Source organism: Centroberyx affinis, unplaced genomic scaffold, assembly GCF_046629955.1.
Source record: "Centroberyx affinis isolate AG114_WGS23_722 - 3 ecotype Tasmania unplaced genomic scaffold, CSIRO-AGI_Caff_v1 ptg003703l_1, whole genome shotgun sequence".
NCBI lineage: Eukaryota > Metazoa > Chordata > Actinopteri > Beryciformes > Berycidae > Centroberyx > Centroberyx affinis.
Window position 1 is genome coordinate 50,348 of NW_027281594.1, and position 22,512 is coordinate 72,859.

Below are 22,512 nucleotides of genomic sequence, written 5' to 3' on the forward strand. Positions count from 1 at the left end.
ATGTCTGAAAGACGATTAAATGCAGACTGTGTCAGAAGCCACCCACTCATATAGTCTAGCCTGATACTGCTGTTTCTCAGTATTTGTGTATGTTTGTCTAATCCCTTGTAAGTGACATTGTTTTGATCTGGTTCATGGTTCAATTAATATCGACATGTCACCCAGAAACACACACACTAATGCTGTAAGCACTTTATCAGCAACTGCCTAAATGTACAAACATGAACTAACACAATATGCCATACATACAAATACGGTCTGTCTGTCTGTCTGTCTGTCTGTTGTCTATTGTCTTTATTATCTTGTCACACCAGAATAAGCCGCTATAAATAATCATGTTGCAATTGCATCATCTTTATAAATCAAGGCTGAAACCGCTGCTTTGTGTCATGCTAATGTATTCCTCTATGTATGTGTGTGTGTCATTTTATGAACCCAGGCTAAAGCCAATGATCGCCAAGTTAACGTGTGTGTGTGTGTGTGTGTGTGTGTGTGTGTGTGTGTGTGTGTGTGTGTGTGTGTGTGTGTGTGTGTGTGTGTGTGTGTGTGTGTGTGCATTACATGTGCCTGCATTTGTGTGTTAGTGTGTGAATCCAAGGGTATTTGTGTGTGTGTGTGTGTGTGTGTGTGCATGTACATGCACATATGTTCCTGTCAGCATGTCTATAGACTTAATGTACATGTCATGTATGGTGAAAACTGTAGAGGAGGATTATGGGGCATTGTGGGTAATTACCCTTCCATCAGGGTCATAATTGCCTGACTCTGATTGGCTGCTCTTTTGTTCCTCAAAGTGACAGCTCTGAGCTGGAGAGAGTGAGGGGGAGAAAGAAAGAGAGAGGAGGAGGAGAAAGGAGATAGAGAGGTGGAAGCAGAGGGAGAGGAGGGACAGGGAGAAAGAGAGCAGGATGAAGACTGAGGAGAAGGAAGAGAAAGAGATAGTGAGGGAGAGAGGGATTCAAAAAGGTTGTGAAAGAAAGCTAGTGAGCAGGCTGAGTAGTTTGTGAGAGAGAGAGGTAAAGAGAGGCAGCGAGAGAGAGGCTATCTCCAAATACAGCCGATGCCAGCTGTGAATTACAATAATGAAACATTTTCTACACGTTGTGGACAATGTTAGCTGTCAATTACAGTACGAAAAGAGGAAAAATTGGATATACAAGGTTTCTGCAGGATACCAATAATTTACTCTGCATTAGGGGCTCTTTCTAAAGCCTTTTGCTATTTTTGATGGAGGATTTAATGGATGATGGGGAGGAAAGTGAAGAGGGGCAATTAGGCTTACGCTTCCCCCATCTCACAGACACAGAAACACACAGACACACACACACTTCTCTCAGTCATTCCACCCACCTCCACTCCCTCTGCTTTCCTTACCTCTCTCTGCCCTGACCTCCATCCCTCTAGCTATCCTTCTATCCATCCTTCATACCTCTATTCCCTCCATCCATCCATTCACCTCCACTACCGACATCCCTTCTTTTGTTCTTTCCCCATCTCCTTCCTCCAGTCTTCCACATTTTCTGACCACTTCAATGAAAACAGGAAATACACTAGACATTCTCTAACTTTGTTTCTTTGTATAATGTATTTACATGACTTCCAAAAGTGTCTTGGGCTTCCAAAAGCCTTCTGTTTGCCCCCGAAGGCTGCTGTATGCTCTTGTAGTCTTCAAATCACCATGCCGTGTAAAACCAAGCCTCTCTTAAAGCTAAGGAAAGCACAGGCATCCCTCCCAGGTCCTATAATCTCTCCTTCCAACACCCTTTAACTCCCTTATTCCTTCCAAAATCATTTCCCTCCTTCACTTTACTCCCTTTCTCCTTTACTCATCTATGAGCCCATTTATCCATCCATCCTGGGGTGCTACAGGTAAACTGTGCACATACATTTCTCACACATGCTGGCATCAATATTTCACCAATAACAAATTTATATCAAACATTTGTACATTTATATTTGTATATTTGAGAACAATTTCAAACAAGACCCAGAGCATGTAGATGTGATATGCTAATCAACTTCATTGGTCAAAAAAGAGAAACAAACAAATCTAAAAAGAGAAACAAACTTTAGCTATATTTTCCAAGGAGATATCTATCTTTCACAGGAGCGCAAAATACAAATCTCCATTGGCAGATATATCTCACTCGTTCATTTTCTCAACACACCCCGAATCCATTCATCCATTTACACAGCTGATCCCAGCAGGAGTCTACTATCTTTCAGAATGAAAGAATTGAGAGAAAAACGAATGAAAGAAAACAGGAGGTAAAGGCAGGCATGAAAGAACTTTCAGCACAGTTAATAGCAGGGTGAGATACTTAAGGGTTCTTCAATAAATCCATGTGCACAGGCTACATACACACATAAGCCCAGATGCTAGCATAGCCTACATGCACACCAACACACCCATATGCTAGCATACATGCACAAGCTCACAAACACATAGGCCTATATATTTGTGGGATATTTGTACACGCAGATCACAGTATAATGGGTATTAATGATATTTTGTTCCATAGCCTGTTTGAATTTAAAAATGCACTAAGAAAGCAGAGCTGCTCTTGATGGCTATAGTCTATATACTATACACACACACTATGCACACACAACATAATCTGAATTGATTACACTACATTGCCAAATAAAAAAAAAAACACATTTGAATTTGAAAAGCTGTGAGCTTCATAACCTATTTCCCTCATAAAAAGTTAAACTAAAATGATCTGCAATGATGAATGTCTAAATGATTAAATTCCAACCCCAGCATAAATGCCATTACCAGTTCACACAATCAGTGATGACAGCAATCAATCTGTAAATGATGCAACACACACAATAGCTCGGCCAAATTAGTTTCAGTGTGTATATGTGTGTATATGTGTGTCTATGTTTGTGTGTGTGCACGTCTACATAAATACTGTAGCAGCCAAACATTATCATTCCTCACTTACGCTTGCTAAACGAACATTTTCATAAGCTCTTAATTGGTTCATTTGTATTAAGAACTATCAAGTCCAGCCAACATTAATATGCGAGTAGGCTGTAAGTTACAGAGAAAACAGATATGCAATGCTTAGAAAGACAGACAGAAAGACATAAAGAGAAAATGAGGAAAAGAAAGTGAAAAAGAGAAAGAGAAATAAGAGAAATGAATGCAAAAACAGATGAAAGAAGAAACTAACTATTAGAGAGCAGCAGCTGTGAGCAGCAGCGGGTTGTGTTATTTACCACTGATCAACATGGTTTTCATGTTGATGGCTTTGGAAAACTGTGGAATTAGAGAGCGCAGAAGGGAGGGAGGGGCCTGCTGATAACAGGGCACCTGCTCTGAATAATTTCCTAATTAAGGGAGATTTGGTTAATTGGTAAATGATTTCGATGTTTCAGACATGGGTGACTGTGAGCGGGAAGGGCCAAGAGTGACAGGATGCATTGAACAGGTCAGAGAAAAAGAGAGAGCGAGAGAGAGCAAGAGTGTGTGAGAGAGAATGAGAGGGAGCAAGAAAGACTGTGAGTGACGGAAAGAGAAAGACAGTATGGCAATGGCAAAGTATGGCAATTAGACAAATAGATCAGGGACAGAAGATCCCTTGCTCATTTTTTGCCAATTTCAATTACTTTGATCTTTAATCGTTTAATATGTAGCCTAGTGCAAGACACTCAAATGGGGAAGCACACACAGAAAAAAAGTTATGCTCAAGCTGATTTAAAGTTTATTTAGAGCCAGCACAGTAGGTAGCCTAAACACAGGCGACACTTCACAGAGCCTCCCTCAGAGTGTGCTGGTTTAGTCCCGTGTGTGTCTTGTGTTACTGCTTCATATTGGGAATGCACTGCAGCCTTTTTTCATGTTTTTTCTTGACTGCGACGACTGATCTGTCTGTCTGTTCCCCCCTGCCCCCTCCATGTGATGACAACTGGTTGCAATTGGAGGATGTACACTAGGGCCAGGCAAACAAAGACAGACAGACAAAAAGCAAGAGAGGAAAAGAAAGAGACAAAGAAAATGACAGCGTGGTTTGAACATTATCAAACTGAGAGATGAACTGTTGGCCTGTTTCTCTTCTCCAGCAAATGGTTTTGGCTGACTGAAAAACTGAAACATGTACATGTGCGTGTATACACACAAACACACAAATGCACATACACAATCACACACAATGGACCCCCGCTGAGTTGCCTTGAGTCCACCAACTGTCCAACTGACCGTCTCTCAGTTAGACTCCTTATGGTTGTTTCATCTCATCAGCCAGCCAGACAGTATAATAGCCAGGCAGACATGCTTCAAGTTTGATCAATTCAAATTGTATTTTAACAGAATTTAAAGGCCAATTAACAAACAAGTTCCTGGAGGATTACATTCTGGAGGCACTGTGGCCCTAATTCAACAAAATATCTTTTGAGGTGGTGCCCACTGGATAACCCCAATCATACACCAGCTCTTCCCCACCCTTCTTTCTTCTGACGTGCCAGATTTCTACGTAGGCTCTCACCCTACTTTAGTAGCACAGGGGATAGTTACATCCGATCCTGTGTATTAAATGATTCTATTTGTAAATGATTCTATTTAAAAATTCTATTCTACATTGTTCAAATCAGTGAATCTGGTCTTCTATTAAACTCTGCAGGCACAGCAGAGTGTTTCCCTCCATTCATCTAGGTCATAATCCCTCCCAGTGCAAGGTCTAATATGGAATATTACAATAAGGTAAAGCAGGGTCTATGTCTGCTTTATACAGATTCAATTCAGCTTCAGGCTGAGTGAGTCCACAGGTCCTCATTAAGGCCAATGTTAGCTAAACTATGAGTTGGGAACCAAAATAAGTCACAGGTCTGTTCCTAATGTTTTCATGGGCTTGGCGCCCAAGCATGCTCAACTTCTCATGTTCAAAAAGCTTAAATACTCCGATAAAACCTCTTTACAGAATAGATTTTACAAGGCCAACAGTGTCGCACTGTTAGCAAGTATCCAGCAAAACGTAGGCCTATAGTATAAGGTGTTTAAAGGAAGCTTAGCCAATGAATTCACCATATTACATGAATATTTATAATTCTGCTGGAATCTGTATCAATAGGAAGCACTGCTGGGGGTTAATGGTGTCGAGATCAGAATAGGGATGCAATATAATCACACCAGTGGCAACACTGTGTGTGTGTGTGTGTGTGTGTGTGTGTGTGTGTGTGTGTGTGTGTGTGCGTGTGTGCGTGTGTGTGTGTGTGTGTGTCCAGCTGTCAATGGGGTGAATAGCAAATGATTAGCCTTGATTATAGCCCTGCTCAATGAATGGTGAGATAGAGGGGGTAGAGGGGAAAAATGGGGGAGAGAGAGAGAGAGAGAGAGAGAGAGAGAGAGATCAGAGGCCTCTCAATTGTTAAATGTTTGCATGTAATAGGCTCAATTTAACAGATGAATCTGAATAGACTTCCCAAGGTTTACAATGGCAACCACTGCAGAGCAATATGCAACATTTGGTTGACCCTCTTATCAAACGCGCTTTACAGTACCATGACTGCACACATTTATAGCATGAGTTTCCACAGTGGGAATCAAAGCCTTAACCCCGGCTGTGTTAGTGCCATTCTCTACCCACTGAGCTATACACTTTTCCACTTTGTATCTATTCTGCTTTACTGCTAAAGCAGCAACTGCAGCCAATTCTTTCTTGGTACACTGTAACACAAAGCTTGTATCCCTCAAATAATTGGCTACCAGACAATTCTTAGTGTCCTTGGATGACTGAAAAAAGGAAAAAGGTTGAATTTCACTAAACTACTTTTGAGCTTGATACACCTGTACTTTCCAACGTGTTTGTTGACTGAGATTAATTAAGACAAGTCTGCTGTGTTCCATTAATGCCTACATGCCTGTGTTTGTTTAACATTAAGAAGCACATGTGTGTCTATCCTTTTGCATGCACGTATATGTAACATTATGCATGTCTGTGTGTGTGTGTGTGTGTGTGTGTGTGTGTCTCTGCCACCTTGTTGTGTATTTGGGTGTGTATGCTTTTGTCATTCTGTCTTTATGTGTGTGTTTGTGTGAGTTTGATTGTTGTTGCAGCCATGATTGCATGGCTGTTCCGCTGTGTGATGACTGACTGGAGGTTTTAATTAACCTTCTCCACATTCATCAATAACATTCAACATATTCTCCCTGTGAGTGTGTGTGTGTGTGTGTGTGTATATACAGTGTGTGCTGTGTGTGTGTGCGCTGTGAATGTGCGAGAAGGAGCTATGTGTGTGTTTATGCAGCATGCATGCTTGCTGTGTATGCATGTTTTGAACAAGAATGTTTATGTTTAACGCTCACTTGTGCGAATGGATATATGCATGCTATGAACTTCAATTTGTGTGTGTGAGCGTGCTTGATTAAGTGTGTGTGTCATTAACCTCCCTGAACAAACATCAATATCATACAACCAGACAACTATACTTCCCCTCTCTCTCCCTCTCTCTCTCCATTACCAGCTAACCTTTAAAACAAACCCCCGGTCTCTCTAAGGCTGTTTCTGCAATACCTCCTCAGATGGGAAAAATACATTAGGAACTACACTGCCGGCTACATAGAAAATGCTGATGGGAATCCATATTTCCTGCTTACTTTTCATTTTCTTTGGCATAAAGCTAAGAGTGGGCTTGAAAAACAACATGCGTGGGAGACATTAAGGTAATGGAGAAAAAAACAGAAGGGGAAATGGGTCTACAGGCAAACCTGAATACAGCACACACAAAAAAAGTTTCCCCACTCTATATTTCTCGTGTTCTAGTTGAAGCATGTAGCTATGTTATTATTTGTTGTCTTATTATTATCATTATATATAGGACTGATAAATTAGCAATTAAAGGCACACAACTATGAGGAAAGCAACCCTCAGATGGATGCTGCAGAAGCCTAGTAGTAACTGTAGGTGGCAGTCAGGAGGAGAGACAGAGGAGTCAATCTTGTCTTTTAATGTGTAAATTTTGAATATAACACCCACTGAGGCTAGTGGATAAGAAAGATTGTTTCCTGCCCTGATTGCAAGATGGCAAAGACACTTTACGCAAGACAACAGAAGCAAATGTGTCACCTTGTTTTGACCTGATCAGTGTAGAAAAGAGCAGAACACAGTTGTGAAATGCATCATTCCCCCTCATTTCATCAAAATACAATCGATGGTGTCTGAGATACCATGCATGACGGACCGATGGATGAACAGAGATCGATTTATAGTTGCCCCTCTTGATTTCATTGTGAAGAAGAAAGAAAATTCCAATAATGAAGACAGGAACCATACACAAAGACAGTTGCTAAGATATCAGCTCCCCAGGCTCAGCTGGTACCAATAAATATAAATCCCAATTTCTCAGTGGTTATGAATCTTAACTCAAGCGCACAGTAATTGGTCTTCATTGTTTAGGTTGTTTCTTGCTTTTGGAGGGCCAGGAGGGTGAGTTTGGAGAAAATTCAACTGTCCCGAGACCCAGCTGAATCAGTCACAGAATACTAAACAAGGAAGTACATATTTTGTTGTGGAAACACACTTTCTGATGTTTAATAGCCTATATGTTGGAGCCATATAGGCACTATGTATTTGGTTTATATTTTGTTTTGATAACAACACATTGTATTATCAGTGTATTGGTTTCCTTGGTATACGCATCATTAATAGCTGGCCCCATTAGCAGCCCCTCAGTGGCTTTTTTGTTTTGGATATAAATTCACTCTAATGCATTTCCTCCACTGAAAAAAAAAAAACACACACACACACAAACTCCCCCTGTGTATATCAGAGTACCCAGATAAATCTCCTCAAACTCACAAACATTTAAAGTCTTTCCAAATAGAGCATTTGCGTTTATTACAATTATGGATTTTTAAAACTGTATTTTTTGACCTCTGTCTTCAACACACTTCAAAAATCTTCTCCCTATTCTCAGTGGTTTTAAACCTAAAGCCAGTCAGTCTGAGTCTGTCTACAGTAAAACACTCATCTGGGATTAGGAGCCATTTATTCATCTCAGCTCCAGTAATACTATGAGAGCCTCGCTTCAGAATCCAATGAATATTTCACACTTTCATTTCATATGCAATCTCTGCTGCTGAGAAGTGTGTTTTGCAGGGTATCATTCTGTGGAGTTTAATTCTCTGTGTGTCTGTGTGCGTATGTGTGTTTTGGTGTGTTACTGTGTGGCACTTTATATTCGATCTCAACACTGAAAAGTGTCTGTGTGTGTCTGTGTGTATATGTGTGTGTGTGCTTTCATACTGTGAAGTGTGTTTTGTGGGATTTCACTGCAGGCATTCAGAGGATATTAACAATAAGCAGGATATTATTAGCCTTTTTTGTGTGAATGTGTGTGTCGGGAGAGAGTTGATGAAAAAGAAAAAAAAACTGCAGAATAGTTCTCACTAAATGTGTGTCTTCAGGGAGGCTATACAGCAGTGTACCTAAAGAATAACCAGAAACACACACACAAACACACACACATGCGTTTACAGTCATCGTAATTCCAACCTCAATGTAGAAACCTGCTAAACCAGTTCTTACCAACTGTCAACCTGCCATTCAAATGACCCATCACTCATCTAGTCTTTCTACTTCCAGCTCTTATAACAGCCTAATCCATTTCTCCTTTTTTGATAGATGGCTCTCCCGACAACACCAAAAACATTGACTGCATGTTAAAGAAACAGAGTGCTTCCGTAGTACTATTCAGAATGATGGGGCAGGCCACGACATCTCAGAAAGCTCGGATTCAAATACCCATTACTATTCTACTTCTGCTTCGCGTTTGATAGGTCCAATCAGAGTCGGAATCACCTCATTTCCGAAGTGCAATAAGTGCACAGGAATTTGTCTTGGTGACATTAATGCATGAAGACGTTGACAACGCTCATATAACGCTCACGGCCAGTGGGCTATATACATATCACTCTACAAAAAAGCAGGTCCTCACACCGAGTGTACTGATTGGTCAGGACTGTCTAAAGTGGGAGGGGGCATTACGGCAGGTGGCACCGCTGTCAATAGAGGTGTGGAAATTTCTCGATTCTAAGATGCATCGCGATGCGGACGTGGACGATTCTGAATCGATTCTAAATGTTAGTTAATAACGTGATGTTGACGGAACGAAAAAGGCGGAACTCAACTGCGAGGGCAGTGCAGCACCCGGACAGTCAACGCTAGAGTTATCTTGTCAATACATCCATGTTTTTTGTAGTTCATCTTCAAAAAAGGTGGCCGCGGTTGCAAGCATTTTTTGATTTAATGACTCAATAATTACCTTTGCGAGACAAACAATATTATTAACTTTCTACACCGTCATTCAGAGACTACCGTTAGCACAGCGGAGCAGCGATCAGCAGTAACAAACAATGAGACCGGCTGACCAATACACACTACAGCACTTAAACAACTTAAACCAACTCTGAGGTGAAGAAAATAACTCAGTGCTCAGTCTGTTTAACCTCAATTAACCAATTCTGCATCTAACCTGATCAACCTGACCAACCCCCTCCCCCTAAAAAAAATTTCCCCTCGGATCTACACGAATCTCGTAGGTGACCTATTTTGATCTCAAAACGGCAAATTTCGCCGAAAGGTGAGGAGTTTGCATCTCTGTTTGTCTGTTTGTTAAATTATGGATCATTTGTAATGATCCATAATTAAAATAAACAGATAAATTTAGTAAATTCAATGATCCATAATTAAAATAAACAGATTAATTTAAATTCATCTGTTTATTTTAATTATGGATCATTACAAATATGCTATGTTTTAAAAGTAGCAAGTTGTCACACAGTGAGAAAAAATAAATCATGTATAGAAATAAAAAATGTTGATGCATCAAGATGCATCAAGATGCATCAATAATTGTTTTATAATCGCATCGTAACCTGCTGAATCGTAATCGAATCGAATTGTGAGGCCAGTGAAGATTCACACCTCTGGCTGTCCAGTGTTGAAAAAATGATGATAAAATCAACAGGGCCTAGCAGCAGCTTCAAGAATTCAAATCTTGCACTGATGACATGAACACACACACACACACACATATAACCATCCCGCCCAACTAAAGGCCCTGAACCAACAACCTGAGCAAACACTGGCTATGGCTGGCACCAACTGTAGCTAACTAGCTGACAGGTTTAGAACACTCCATCTCCATAGCAACAGCACACACCAGTCCCTCCAGGGAGCAAGGCCGTCTGGAATCGTGCCAATCGTGCCCTCATCCCCAACTCCAACCCCAGCCCCTCAAATCAAGGTACATTTGGTCCTGGCCTACGCAATCGAGTGTTATGTACAACCTTATTTTCCAACCGCTTTCATGGAGCTGTGGCCAGGGGTTTTTACTCTGTCAGGGTCTTACAGAGAGTGTGTGGTTGTAAAACAGATACATTACATTCTCCATGCTCCCAGGACTGATCAGGGGAACTCCAGACATTAACACCTCCACATACAACGGCTTTACAAACAGGAACACAGTGCCTTAGGGTGGGTGAAAACTAGTCAACAGCATGACCAGTGTATGCTGCTCTTTGAAACACTACAAAACCATGGCAACAGGCTCTCATAATAGTAATCCCCTAGGTCAGACGCTGGTCTCCTGACTCTGTTATTGCTCCGGTCGCTAATTGATACAGCCCATGGATTCTGACCTTAGGGTGTGAGTGTTGGCTGTGTATCATGTTGTAACCCCTCCCACCCATCACCCATCAAAAGGGCTTTTCATTGGTCATAATTACCAATAAGAATTTGTTCATGCCTGGTTAAAGGAAGGAAAAAAGACAGACAGACAGACAGACAGACAGAGTAGCTCATCTGACAGAGAGAACAATCTAGGCTGCCGCCTCCCTCTAAAGAATGTTGTGGGAATATTATTGCTTCACCCTAAAGATGGTACTCATTAGACACTTTTCCACTGCAGGGCTATGGGGACCTTGTCAAGGGCAAGGCCATCTCAAAATGTTTAGAACTCGAGATTAAAAACATTGTTCATTTTGTTGTAACTATCCCCCCGCTAATAAATCATCTCTTGGCCACAACATCCAAAAAGAACCACAGAAATGATGATTTGACAAAATAACGATGACGTGAACAGAGCAGGCCTGAGTCCTGGTTAGCCCTGTGAACCCAGTTGTGTCACTGCGTTAAAAAATACTTGTTACAATTTATACCAAATTATGTTTTCCCATCTAAATTTATGTGATTGGAGGGATCACTTCAGTTCTCCCCAGAGGTTTTCTTAAAGCACTCTGAGAGAAATTGCCTACTAACGCAACTTTGTGCTTAATTAGTTCAGAGAATCTCCCACAAATCTTGCAGTATGTATCCATCCTAAAGGCATATGAACCAAGGACAGGGTAATATACATTTTAGAGTAGCATGATCTAGCCTGTGGGTTCTTCAACTTTTTCAGGCTGTGTCCCAAATTAGAAATTTAGTTCACCACTGGCTCATTAAAAAATGTTGATACTGTTTTTATGTGCAGACCCACCAGAAGTAGGCTCAAGATTCATTTAGGGTCCTGAGCCATGGTTCAAAAAGCCTTAATCTAGGCCATTTATCACATTCTAATAATGTCAGAGAGTCCATGAAAGAGTAGGAAAAAAATTCCACTTTCCGAAGGGGAAAATGAAAAATGACACTTTCCTCAGGGGAAAAAAAGAAGAAAAATAGAGAATATATGGATTAAGTTTGCAAAGCCCCCAAAAGTGAATTGCTAATGACATAGCCTAACGCTTAAGGCAAGTTAAAACCTTTTCCTTTTGAATTCTGCTTGTGAGGCACTATTCTATCCAAGGGAGTGGCTTATAGGCCACTGCAGCTCAATCCTCTGGTGTGCAAACACACACACACAATACAATGCACAGACTTACACACACACATACCCTTGTGCACATAGGCGGTTCGCCCACAGTAATATGAGACTAATTAATAGGAATAAATCAAAAGCATTGCATTATATGAGAGGGATCTGCAATCTCAGGGATTCAATTAGGATGATGGTGGACTGGTGACACTGACTTAAAAACGGCGACTTAAATGCCACATAGCTGTCTGCAGGGAGGGCAAGCTGTCTTGCTAGCCGTTTTTCTTCCTGGTGGGTTGGCTGGCTGGATAGCTGGTGGGATGGATGGATCTGTCTGCCTACCTCACTGTTAGTCACTCAGGTATTGGGGCACTCAATTTGCCGGTCGACAAAGTGTAAACTCTTTGACACGCATAAAAGTAATTTTTTGGCCTTAAATCTGCACACCAGGTAATAACATTAAGTTTCAACTAACATTAGGCTAGTTATCGACTCTGATGAAGACGCACTTGGCATCAAAACGTTCTGCAATAAAGTTTGTTGCCTTTAATCCGTGTGCTCCAGTATACTTTGGACCATATCTCTGAAGTCACTCCTGATACTAGTTATAATCATCCAGGCAGCAGAAAAGCAAGAGGAAAGGTTTGCAGAAGTTTAGATGCTACCACTTTGTGTAAAGCCAGCGTAACAAGCAGAGGAAGTCAAAGTCACCAATCTCTTTTGTTACTATCTCAGATCACAGGAGCAGTACCACCCAGATGGGTGCTACCCATTGGGGTGCTCTTACCTTGTCTTTGTCCTCTACCAGGTCGCTCAGTATATCATCGGGGTCCAGGATCCCCCCATCACAGTATTCCACATGGTGGGTCCGAACCAGGAAGTCCCCTTCCTGAAACACAGGAAGTCATCAAGACAAATCAACATCCTAATATGTGAACAGAGCTATACCACAAATCAGCGGTGACATTTTGTAGATAAAAGTTTTCTGCAATGTGCTGATGCAATGTGCTGATGGTTTCTGTAATGGTAAAAGGTTACTGTGAAGCATTCTGGGTGGTGTCAACCCCCTCAAAATTCATGAGAGTACAGATTTATGGAAAGAGACTGGTGCCAGCAGAGACTGTATTTGAATCGGATATATTTGAATTTGTCACACTCACACTGAACCGCTGAATTCAACTAACCCTGGTGCAAAACAGAGTCTTGGGAAGCTGCTCTTGTCTATTAGCTTAAATAGGGAGATGCCAAACCTCACAGCAGCCACAAGGGCCTCCTCTCCTGGTCACCAACTCCCTCTTTCACCTCCTGATTTACAGTAGGCTGTATACCTCTCCCTGTTCTGCACTCCCTCCCCTATTCCTTCCATCTCTGCCCTCGTCTTTGCCTCCCCCCCCCCTCCCCCTACATCTTACACCTCTTCCCCTAGGTGACTTGTACAGATTACAACTCCAGCCTGCCCCACGCTCTCCCTTTCTCTCCCTCTCTCTCTCTGTTGTATTGGTTCTGTGATTAATGACATCGCCCCTGCGCTGGACAGCTGACTACACAGAGCAGGTTGTTGAACAACATATTGAGACAACACACACACACACACACACGCACACACACACACACAAAACCATACAGCCTGGAGAAAGGTATGACTCAAAACATTACAGGGTGGTGCTCCATTAAGTCTTTCTTTCAGGGTCAGGTGCTTGTCAATGCTTTTCAAAAAACTCTCATGAGGAAGAGGGTGAGGGAGAAAAAAGTTGTTCTGTATCCCTGCGTATCACTGGAACTCTTGATGCCAATACCAGTTCTGACACCAATTATACATGACATCGTCTTTTTGAATGAACTCAATTCATTTTTATAGGAACATTTGAGCTCTCATTGGAAGAATCCAACATTTTTTAAGCTTTTTGATACATTTAAGTACATGTTAATAAAAAAGAAACAATATTGTTCAATACCAAGCTTTGATATTCTACCCAGAAATTTGACCTGGCTGTACAAACTGATTGGTGTCCTGTAGGAGCACTAGAAATGCTAGTCAACTCCGTTCATTAAGGTCAAAAACAGAAAAAAAAAGTCTTGAAATAAGCAATTCCTGAACTGAGCGGTGCTTCAAGTCAAAAGCTCTTATTCAAAAGAAAGTTGTACAGTTGAATTCAGAGGTATAGGAAAGTAAGTGTTACTATACTATGCAACTGCTATGTATCGCATATTATTTTACTATCCATCTTACTGTTTCTCCAGGCTTTTCTTAATGGGGTGGAAATGCCAGAAAAAGCAGCATTTAGACCAAATGACACCAATACTAATTGAGTCTAAATTCTTTTAGGTGGTGGCTGTTGCCTATGTGCAGCCCCCCCACACACACTCATATTCAATATTAGCTGAAACACTGCTTTTTACTATAGCTCATTAATATTGGACAAAAATGTGATCCACTTGTTTATGATTAATCGTGGAAAAGTGTGAAAACATAACCGATCCTGAGTTTACTCATTCTTCACTGCCATCTGGCGCCGGTTGATATATGCAAGTAATTTCCGAACACGGTTGTCGTTGCTTACTTAAGAAAAACTATTTATCCCAAGTTAAATATAGCCTGTGTCCACAAAAAAAAAAACACTTTCGGCCATTTTCTCCATTATGTTACAGAACGATGAATTTAAATTACCCTTCATTCAACCATCACTGTTACACAAGACTGTGTCTGACTCATAGACACCAGGGCTGTTTATACTATTATATTCTCTCTCCCTCTGGCTCTCCCTCTCTATCCCTCCCTTCCCTGATGGAATTCATTGTGTGACTCCATTGTAACATTGACTTGGCTCACACCCAGGGCAGATGTATGAGAGAGAGAGATGTTTTGAACACTGGGTTTGCTTTGTTTTATTTCCACTCTTGCACACTGTTGATCTTCCTTGAGCGCTACAATCATGGTTTTCTCGGGCCATATTAAACACTTTTTATGATTGCGAAGGAAAATTTCAACCCCAAAGTGTCATGTAAAATATTTTGTATCTTTTGTTCCTTCATCTTTGCACATAACCTTTCACTGAGTCCCAATAGTGTATTTTCCTACCATTTGGCCTTCAGAATGGGTTCCAGTAGTTTTACTTTTGCCTATAACAGTTTAATGGAAAGTCTTCACCCTCTAATCCCCAAACATACAGTACAGTAACCCACTCTACAAACAACTTTACTGACTAGACTTCCACAAAAGCCAGGGCAAACCTGCTATCAATCAAAACAGGTCAAAAAGAGTACAGAGTAGCATCAAATAGAACATTTCCTTGGGCTTGTTTACAGCCAACTAACTACCCATTTAAACTCCAGCTAATTTCCCATTAAGTGACTTCACAGGTAATAAAAACAGCTTTATAACTGCAAAGCCTATTCTCTCTGGTTATTGCATTACCATTAGAATTTGTGATGTCTTAAACTATCTACTTATTTGCTAACTATCTGCATCTTCCTATATAAGCGCGCATGACTTATCTGATATCATAGGAAACACTGCAACCTGTCTCTACATTTCAAACTGACTGCTGCAGATGTGAGCCACAGCACGGCAATTATAATCATGTTACATGCCTTAATAGCTACAGAGAAAATTCAGCGAATGTGGAGCTACAAGGTTTTTGCAGAAACTGACAGCACACATTCCTTTGGTGACCTGCTGTTATTTTGAGGTCAACAACCCCTTTTGATCTCACATTACAGTAGGGAAGCCATAAAGCTAAGGAGACAGAGATACAGAGGTAGAGAGATAAGAGTTGTGGGTACACTGATCTAATCTGAAATTTGGGAGGATTGTATGGATTAAGTGTTGCGTGTTGTCAGTGAACTGCAGAAACCTTGTACCTCCAATTCTGTCAGTTTTAAAACCCAAAGGGACAAGCAGATATTGTAAGCCTAAAGATAAGGAGTTGTAAACACACTGATCTAATCTGAAAATCAGGGGGATTAGCACTTGAATATAGTGTTTTGCATGATACTATTACAGATAATCCTGGGCAATTTTAGTTTTTCAGCCCTCAGGACATGACCTAGAAAATTATGAAATGGGCTATCTCTGTGTGATTAGCAGGCTGTAGTAAAACCTCTGCCTCAGATTTACACCAGTATTGTAAAACTTTGAACTTTCTAGACTGTTCAAAGTCATCACCAACAGGTACGTGTTTATGCTGGAATGGACTGTCTGTTTTGTCTCTAACCCTATCACTCTCTCTCTCTCTCTCTCTCTCTCACTAAACAGAGAGCCGTTCTAGGCCGAGGAACACAGTGAGCCGAACAATTTCATTCAGTTCCCATAAAAAAACACCATGTACTCTAGGTCAGTGTAGGCTGGGAGTTTTGTCAGATTTGCATTTAAAATTCTGCTTACAGTAGGGCGTATTTGGGCCAAGAGGTTTGTTACAGACTGAGAGAGCTGAGGAATCCCATTCAGTTCCTTCATGAAACAGTATTTACCGTAGGGCAACTGTATTTAGCAAAAGAGTTTTATGATGAGAATAGCAGTACTAGTCATTACCAGACCAAAGCCACTGCCTTTGTCAAAGAGACAGAAAATCCTGTGCAAGCTCACATCAATTCCACCAGGAAAAAATACACTTCCCAAATGTGGGTACAGTACTGGGCCAAAACTATTTAACTACAAACCATGTACAAGACAATCAGTTGCCTGGTTTCCACTACAGGGCGAAGAAGGGGTGGTGGGTTCAGCTGCCACCGGGGTCTGGGATTGTGACAATACTGCAATTTCTACCTAAAATCTAAAATATCATTACGGGTCAAGTATGCCAATATTATGTAGTATAAATGGTCCAAAGCTGTCTTTACATAGAGCACTTTGTAAAGACATCACTGACGTGGCATCTAGCCAAATTCTGTGGAAAAAACGACAAGCCAGCAAAGATTTTAGTTAACTTGTTCTTGTTTTGACCCAGCTTTTGACCTAGTAGTAACAAAGCCTGTCTTTTGTGAAACGCAAAGGCAGAAAATTGCTGGTGGAAATGGCATGGTAACCATTACACACTGTGTTGACATTCCAGCAGCTGTGCACAAGGTGATTGTGTTAGTCATCTAATGAAGCAAAGTTACGTTTATCTTGGGTTTAAATGTTTGATTTTACTAGCATTTTAACCACTTGTGGGAAACGATAAAAATAGATGTATTCACTGTTTAACACCTTGTCTAACACATCCTTTGTAGGTTACATTTTGTTTTGAGGATCAATATGGAAGGTAAAATAGTGAAAATGATTGTTCAATTTTAGAATTCACAAGCCAGGGTGATCAAAACACTTTCCTACATTCAAACCAGGGCTGGGGTCAATTTACATTCAGTTCAATCAATTGCAAATGTAAATAAATCTGTAATTAATGTGCATGCTAGAGTATTCATTTTCATTTATCAATGGTTTGGCTAGGAAAAAGTTGGCAGGCCAAAGGTTTTTCAGTATGTGAATTTTAGTATATCCACAGTGTAAATCCACTGCTGCTTGACTAAAGGTGCAATGAGCCCAGTCTTATTGTGAAAAAGACACAGATGGCAGCACACTCTAGATGGCTGGTTTACTTTCCTGCTGTTAAAGTTGACAAAGGCGACACGTGTGCCATTATACCCATCCCTAACTTGGTGAATAGAGCAGAACAGAAAAAATAGAATAGGTGTCAGGCTCAACCAATACACATTCCTGTGGTTTGTCTGCAGAGGAGGCGGCAGGTGTCTTCTGCCTGCCCCTCCCTCCCTCCCTCCCCTCCCTCTCAGGACTAATTGTCTGTGCTCTGGCATAGGGCCAGGATGTTTTACGATGATATCAGCTTGTTTGGCCAGGCCTCCTCAACGTTCCTCCCCAGCATCTGGCGCTCCCTGGGCTAATGAAACCACAGCACACACACGCAGGCATGAACCACCTACCTATACATGTAAGCCTCAACATAGACATCCATACATGCAAACACACACAGTCCACAAATCTTTCACAGGTTATTTCTATTCTTGTGGAGATATCTGGACCCCACAAGACACTTGTACAGCCTGTTTAATACACATACAATAGTATATGTACTAATTGTACACACATGTACAGAAACACACACATATATTTGAGATAGGCAACACAAACCATATTTCACTTGGAAAAAAAACAACAATATGCTGCTATGAATGTCAGGTTTGATACTCCACAAGACATACTTCTCAGCAGAGACTGGACTTGAAATCACATAAACACACACACAGATACACACCCACACTTGTTTGTTTGTTCTAAGGTAATTAAGAAGTCTGTCAACAGGCTAATAACTTCCTGACCACTCCCCTTGTTTAGAAAAATGCTCTCCTTCCTCCATCTCACTCTCCCACTTCCCTGCTATCTCAGCCATCTCCCTACATTCAACTTTTTTTCTGATTTCTTTAAAAAGTTCATTTTAACTTAATTTCCTCCCTGCCTCCTCCCTAAAAGAATCTTATTTATTTTTCTTTTTTCTTTCATATAATTTCCTCCTGTCTTTCACCTACCACCATTTCTGCTTTGCCTCTATGTTCATCTATCAAAAGTGACAGCACTGCATCATAAATATCAGCAAGCTGTCTTTTCACTTCTCCCCATTCCATAACAGATAATAATACATTGTGGTGCATTGAGTGAAGCATTTTGTTGTTTGATGTATTGAATGAGGTCGATGATAATTAGCCTAATGTTATCACACTTGCTGAGTGACAGGCTACTGACAACCTAAGGAGGAGCCTTTCAGTTCACCAGTATAGCTCCAACCTCCATCGCAAACTTCAGCCCATTGTATTTTATATATTTAAGATATATTCCTTTTCTCTGTCTGTGTTTTAGCTTTTATTTCTGGCTTTGACTTCTCCATTTCTCTACCGTAAAGCTTTCTTCTACAGCTTTGCACCACTGTCAGTGAGTTATGTTTTGCAGTTCTTAAACAGGTCAGCCTAATTCAAGGTAGTATGTTTAGCGAAGTGGGAGATAAGTCAGAGTTATCACATAAGACTGAAAACTTACAGTTTCACAGTTTTTCCTTTCAACCTGAAACACTACAGAATACTTAGAAGGGACCTTTCAATGCAGCAGTATAACCCAAACCCAGTATATCCTACATATAAACACAATTGCACTCTTTCTCTCATTTCCTTTTATTTTACAAATCTTTTTCTCTCTCCTATCCCTCTTGGTTGCATACTGCATAAAACAAAGTAGGCATATTAAGTCTATTAGGCTGCAGTCAATGTGCAACCTAAAAGGAACTTTTCAGTGCACCTAAATACAAAAAAAATAAAAAAAATTCTCTCCGCTACTCAATTCAAAAGTAAACCTCAAGGACCCCAACACTTTTCAAGATCACAAAAACACAGCTTTAACGCCTATTCTGAGTGTTAGCTTCTCTTAAGCACTGCTGTGGGAACTTCAAACAAAGCAGCTGATAAATGGGACTGCCAGTATCAGTTAGCTACAGTGGATGCGCACTGAACCACACAAGATAAAAAAAATGATTTTAATACGACCACCACGCTTTTGTAAGTAGGATCAAGTAGATGTATGTGTGGGTGGGGGGTAGGGGGTGTAGAGAGAGGGAAGGAGAGAGAGAGAGAGGGAGAGAGAGAGAGAGAGATGTGTGTATGACATTTTAAAAACATGATTTGCCTGGCACTGGGAGGGATTAGGGATTGTAGCCACACACAGACACACACACGCACGCACGCACGCACACACACACACACACATATCCTGGCTCTCTAATCCTGAAACACATTAACAGCCATAATTACAAGGCTACACCAGATTAGCATTACAGGAAAATGACTGAGTGATGGGAAGAGAGCGAGAGAGGAATATATGACAAATACAAATACAAAGAGAGAGGGGGGATGCGATGTACTAATTAGGGAGACTAACTATGTGTTCTCTATCCCACAGAGATGGAAGGAGAGGAGGAGGAGGAGGAAGAGGAAGAGCAGGAGGAGGTGGAAAAGGAGGAGAAGGGGGAAAACAAAGAGGAGGAGGATGACTAAGATTAATGCGAACAGGAAGGGCAAGAGAAAGAGAAGAAGAAGAGAAGAGAAAGAGCGGGACAAAGCTATACCAAAAAGTAGGAAGGATGATGGTAGGAGGAGAAGAAGAAAGGCAAAGGATGATGGGAGCGGAATAGGAGGGGGAGAAGAGACGAAGAGGTGAAGGAGTGGGAGAGAGAGTAGGAAGAGAAGAATAAAGAAGAGAGGAAGAGGAAGAGGTGCAGGAAGAAGAAGGAGAGCAGGACAAAACACATGCCAAGAGCAAGTGTTTGTGCTTAGCAAGGCATTTCTTCCACACACACAGAGAAAACAAAGTATTTAATTTAAATACTCAAGAGACCTAATCAATAGAGAACAGAGCTGCTCCATTACGCACATCACAGCCGCAGGAAAACACACCTGGAGCACTCACTCTGTCTCTCAGTGAGCATTAATAACACCTAAAACGTTGTTGTGTTTGTTTTGCATGTTGTTGTGTTAGACCTGAGATAAAGCAAACTGTAACATGGCGTCTAATAACTTCCTGAACACTTAAACTACCTAAAATTTGACACAAGACAATACAGGTCTTGCCTAAAACCAGCTGCTCAACCAGTTTGTTTAAAGACTATTAAAAATGTAAACTATTCAACTCCTTTTCACATACTGCCCAGGTTTATAATGGGCACAGTCTATATTATAACAAATATTACACAGAGGGAGGAACAGAGGAATGCCACAAAGAAGAAGAGGAGGTAGAGGAGGAGGTGAAGGAGGTGGTGAAACAGGAAGAGTAGGTGGTAGAAGAGGAGGAGGAAGAGGTCAAATGAAAGGGAAGGGTGAGAAGAAAGACGGAGCAGAGAAGGCTAAGTGGAGGGTGAAGAGGAGGTGTATGAGAAAGAAGAAAGAGATCATAAATAAGGTGAAGGAGGGCAAAATGGACAACGGGGCTGAGTGCTGAGAGTTGTGGGAGAGAGAGATGAAACAGAGACCGACGGAGGCAGAATAAGAAAGAAGCATAGGGGAGAGAGAGAGAGCGCGAAAGAGAGAGATAGAAGGATAGAAATGAATGAGTGCATCCCGGAGTGGTGTCTCTACGTCTGCCTGCACATAAACACAAACACTCACACATCCACACACACGCACACACACAACTTCAACACGCCTCTCTCAATCCAAACTTCGCCTATCTATCTATATGACTGGTGTGCTCTTTGAATAATGGAGCCAATATGAAGTGAGTCACTGAGAAGATTTGCTTGTCTGATGGGGGTCACAGGGTCCCTGCCCCCAGAGCAGCACAAGGAATCAGCAGCAGTCATAAAGGAATCACAAGAGGGAGTCATTTGCATTTTACACTGAAGACTAAAATGGAAACGATTCGCGCCCCGCTCCTGTCTGGCCAATCACAACTCATATCAGAAACGCTTTTAATTTTTCATACAGCAATTATGGAGAGCTGGACCTCCACGGCTTTGTCTAATTTCCCAAGACTTTGGGATGTCAAAGTCATATGGCACTTTCATGATATGAAAATGATAGAGCCTTTTCTAATTCTTTTATGACTTCGGGAAAAATCTCAACTATTATTATGAAACCGGTGTTTCATAAAAAGTGATATAGCCTTTCCAAGTCTTTTATGAGTTCATGAAAATCTCAGACATTATTATAAAACTACTTTTGAGAATGAATAATGTAGCCTACTGATGTCGGCAACAAAAGAATGATGTGATGATATGATATGATATGGGCTGTATGATAACAGCTTGGTCAAAGAGGCTAAAACCATGTCAAGAGTTAGAATATTTTGTTTGGTCACACTTCCATTCATATTTTTATGCACTTAGGGGTGAAAAAAATAAATTCTCTATGATAACCTTGGAAAGAGGCCCAATAATGCATGAAATGAGAGGCAAGAGACTGTAGTGACCACTTACCAGAATACAGACTAGTAATTATCATCAGGCAAATTTTAAAAAGTGTATTTAGGCGTAATATTTTAAAATCATAAACGCCATGCTGTGTAGCACAAACAACTACAAAAACACTGTTATTTGTCACCCTCCTTTGTCAAGTCAAGTCAAGTCAAGTTTATTTATATAGCCATTTATCACAAGCATGTCTCAGAGGAGAATGTGTCTAGCTAGATCTAACTAAACACAATTAATGGTGAACAAAATTGTGTAGGACAAGCATAGCAAAAAACACAAGGTAGGCAAGAGCAGATTTAGCAAGACAGACAATCTATCTACCTATTCTACATAGCCTAACCTACCTGGCACCCCAGCCTTAGACCCTAAATGCACACAAGGAAAAACTCCCAAGAAAAACCTTAGTAGGAAAACTTGGAAGAAACCTTGGGCGGCCTGAGGCAAATAGGGATTCCCCCCGGACGGCTTAGCCTGCAATAAGTGCCGGGCAAAACATTGACAGAGTCATGGGCAACAATAATGACAGGAGAAAACAGAGAGAGACAAAAAGAAGGAGAAGCGGCATGCGGCGATGAGAGGGAGCTGAGGCCAGCGCTAAAAATTCAGTGTCACTGCCTTAGTGGATAAACTTAGCAAGATTTTTTCCAGATTTCTTGATGCAATAAGTCTCAGTTTTAGCCAATGTGTCCAATGACATTAGATTTGAGTTCTGTGAGAAAAGAAAAAACCCTGCCACTCGCCTTTTAAGATTGTGTGGGAGAGTTTA

The 22,512-nt window shown here is 41.0% G+C and overlaps 1 protein-coding gene across 1 annotated transcript in view; it reads right to left on the reverse strand.

Annotated features, from left to right (window-relative positions):
* Positions 1-22,512, reverse strand: part of LOC139662051 (partitioning defective 3 homolog B-like) — a gene marked incomplete at its 3' end in the record, with an annotated part of 68,465 nt that overhangs the window by 45,477 nt on the left and 476 nt on the right. The window contains exon 2 of the mRNA XM_071540639.1: positions 12,590-12,691. Within this exon, the coding sequence (XP_071396740.1) occupies positions 12,590-12,691 (102 nt within the window). The remainder of the gene's footprint in view (positions 1-12,589; positions 12,692-22,512) is intronic.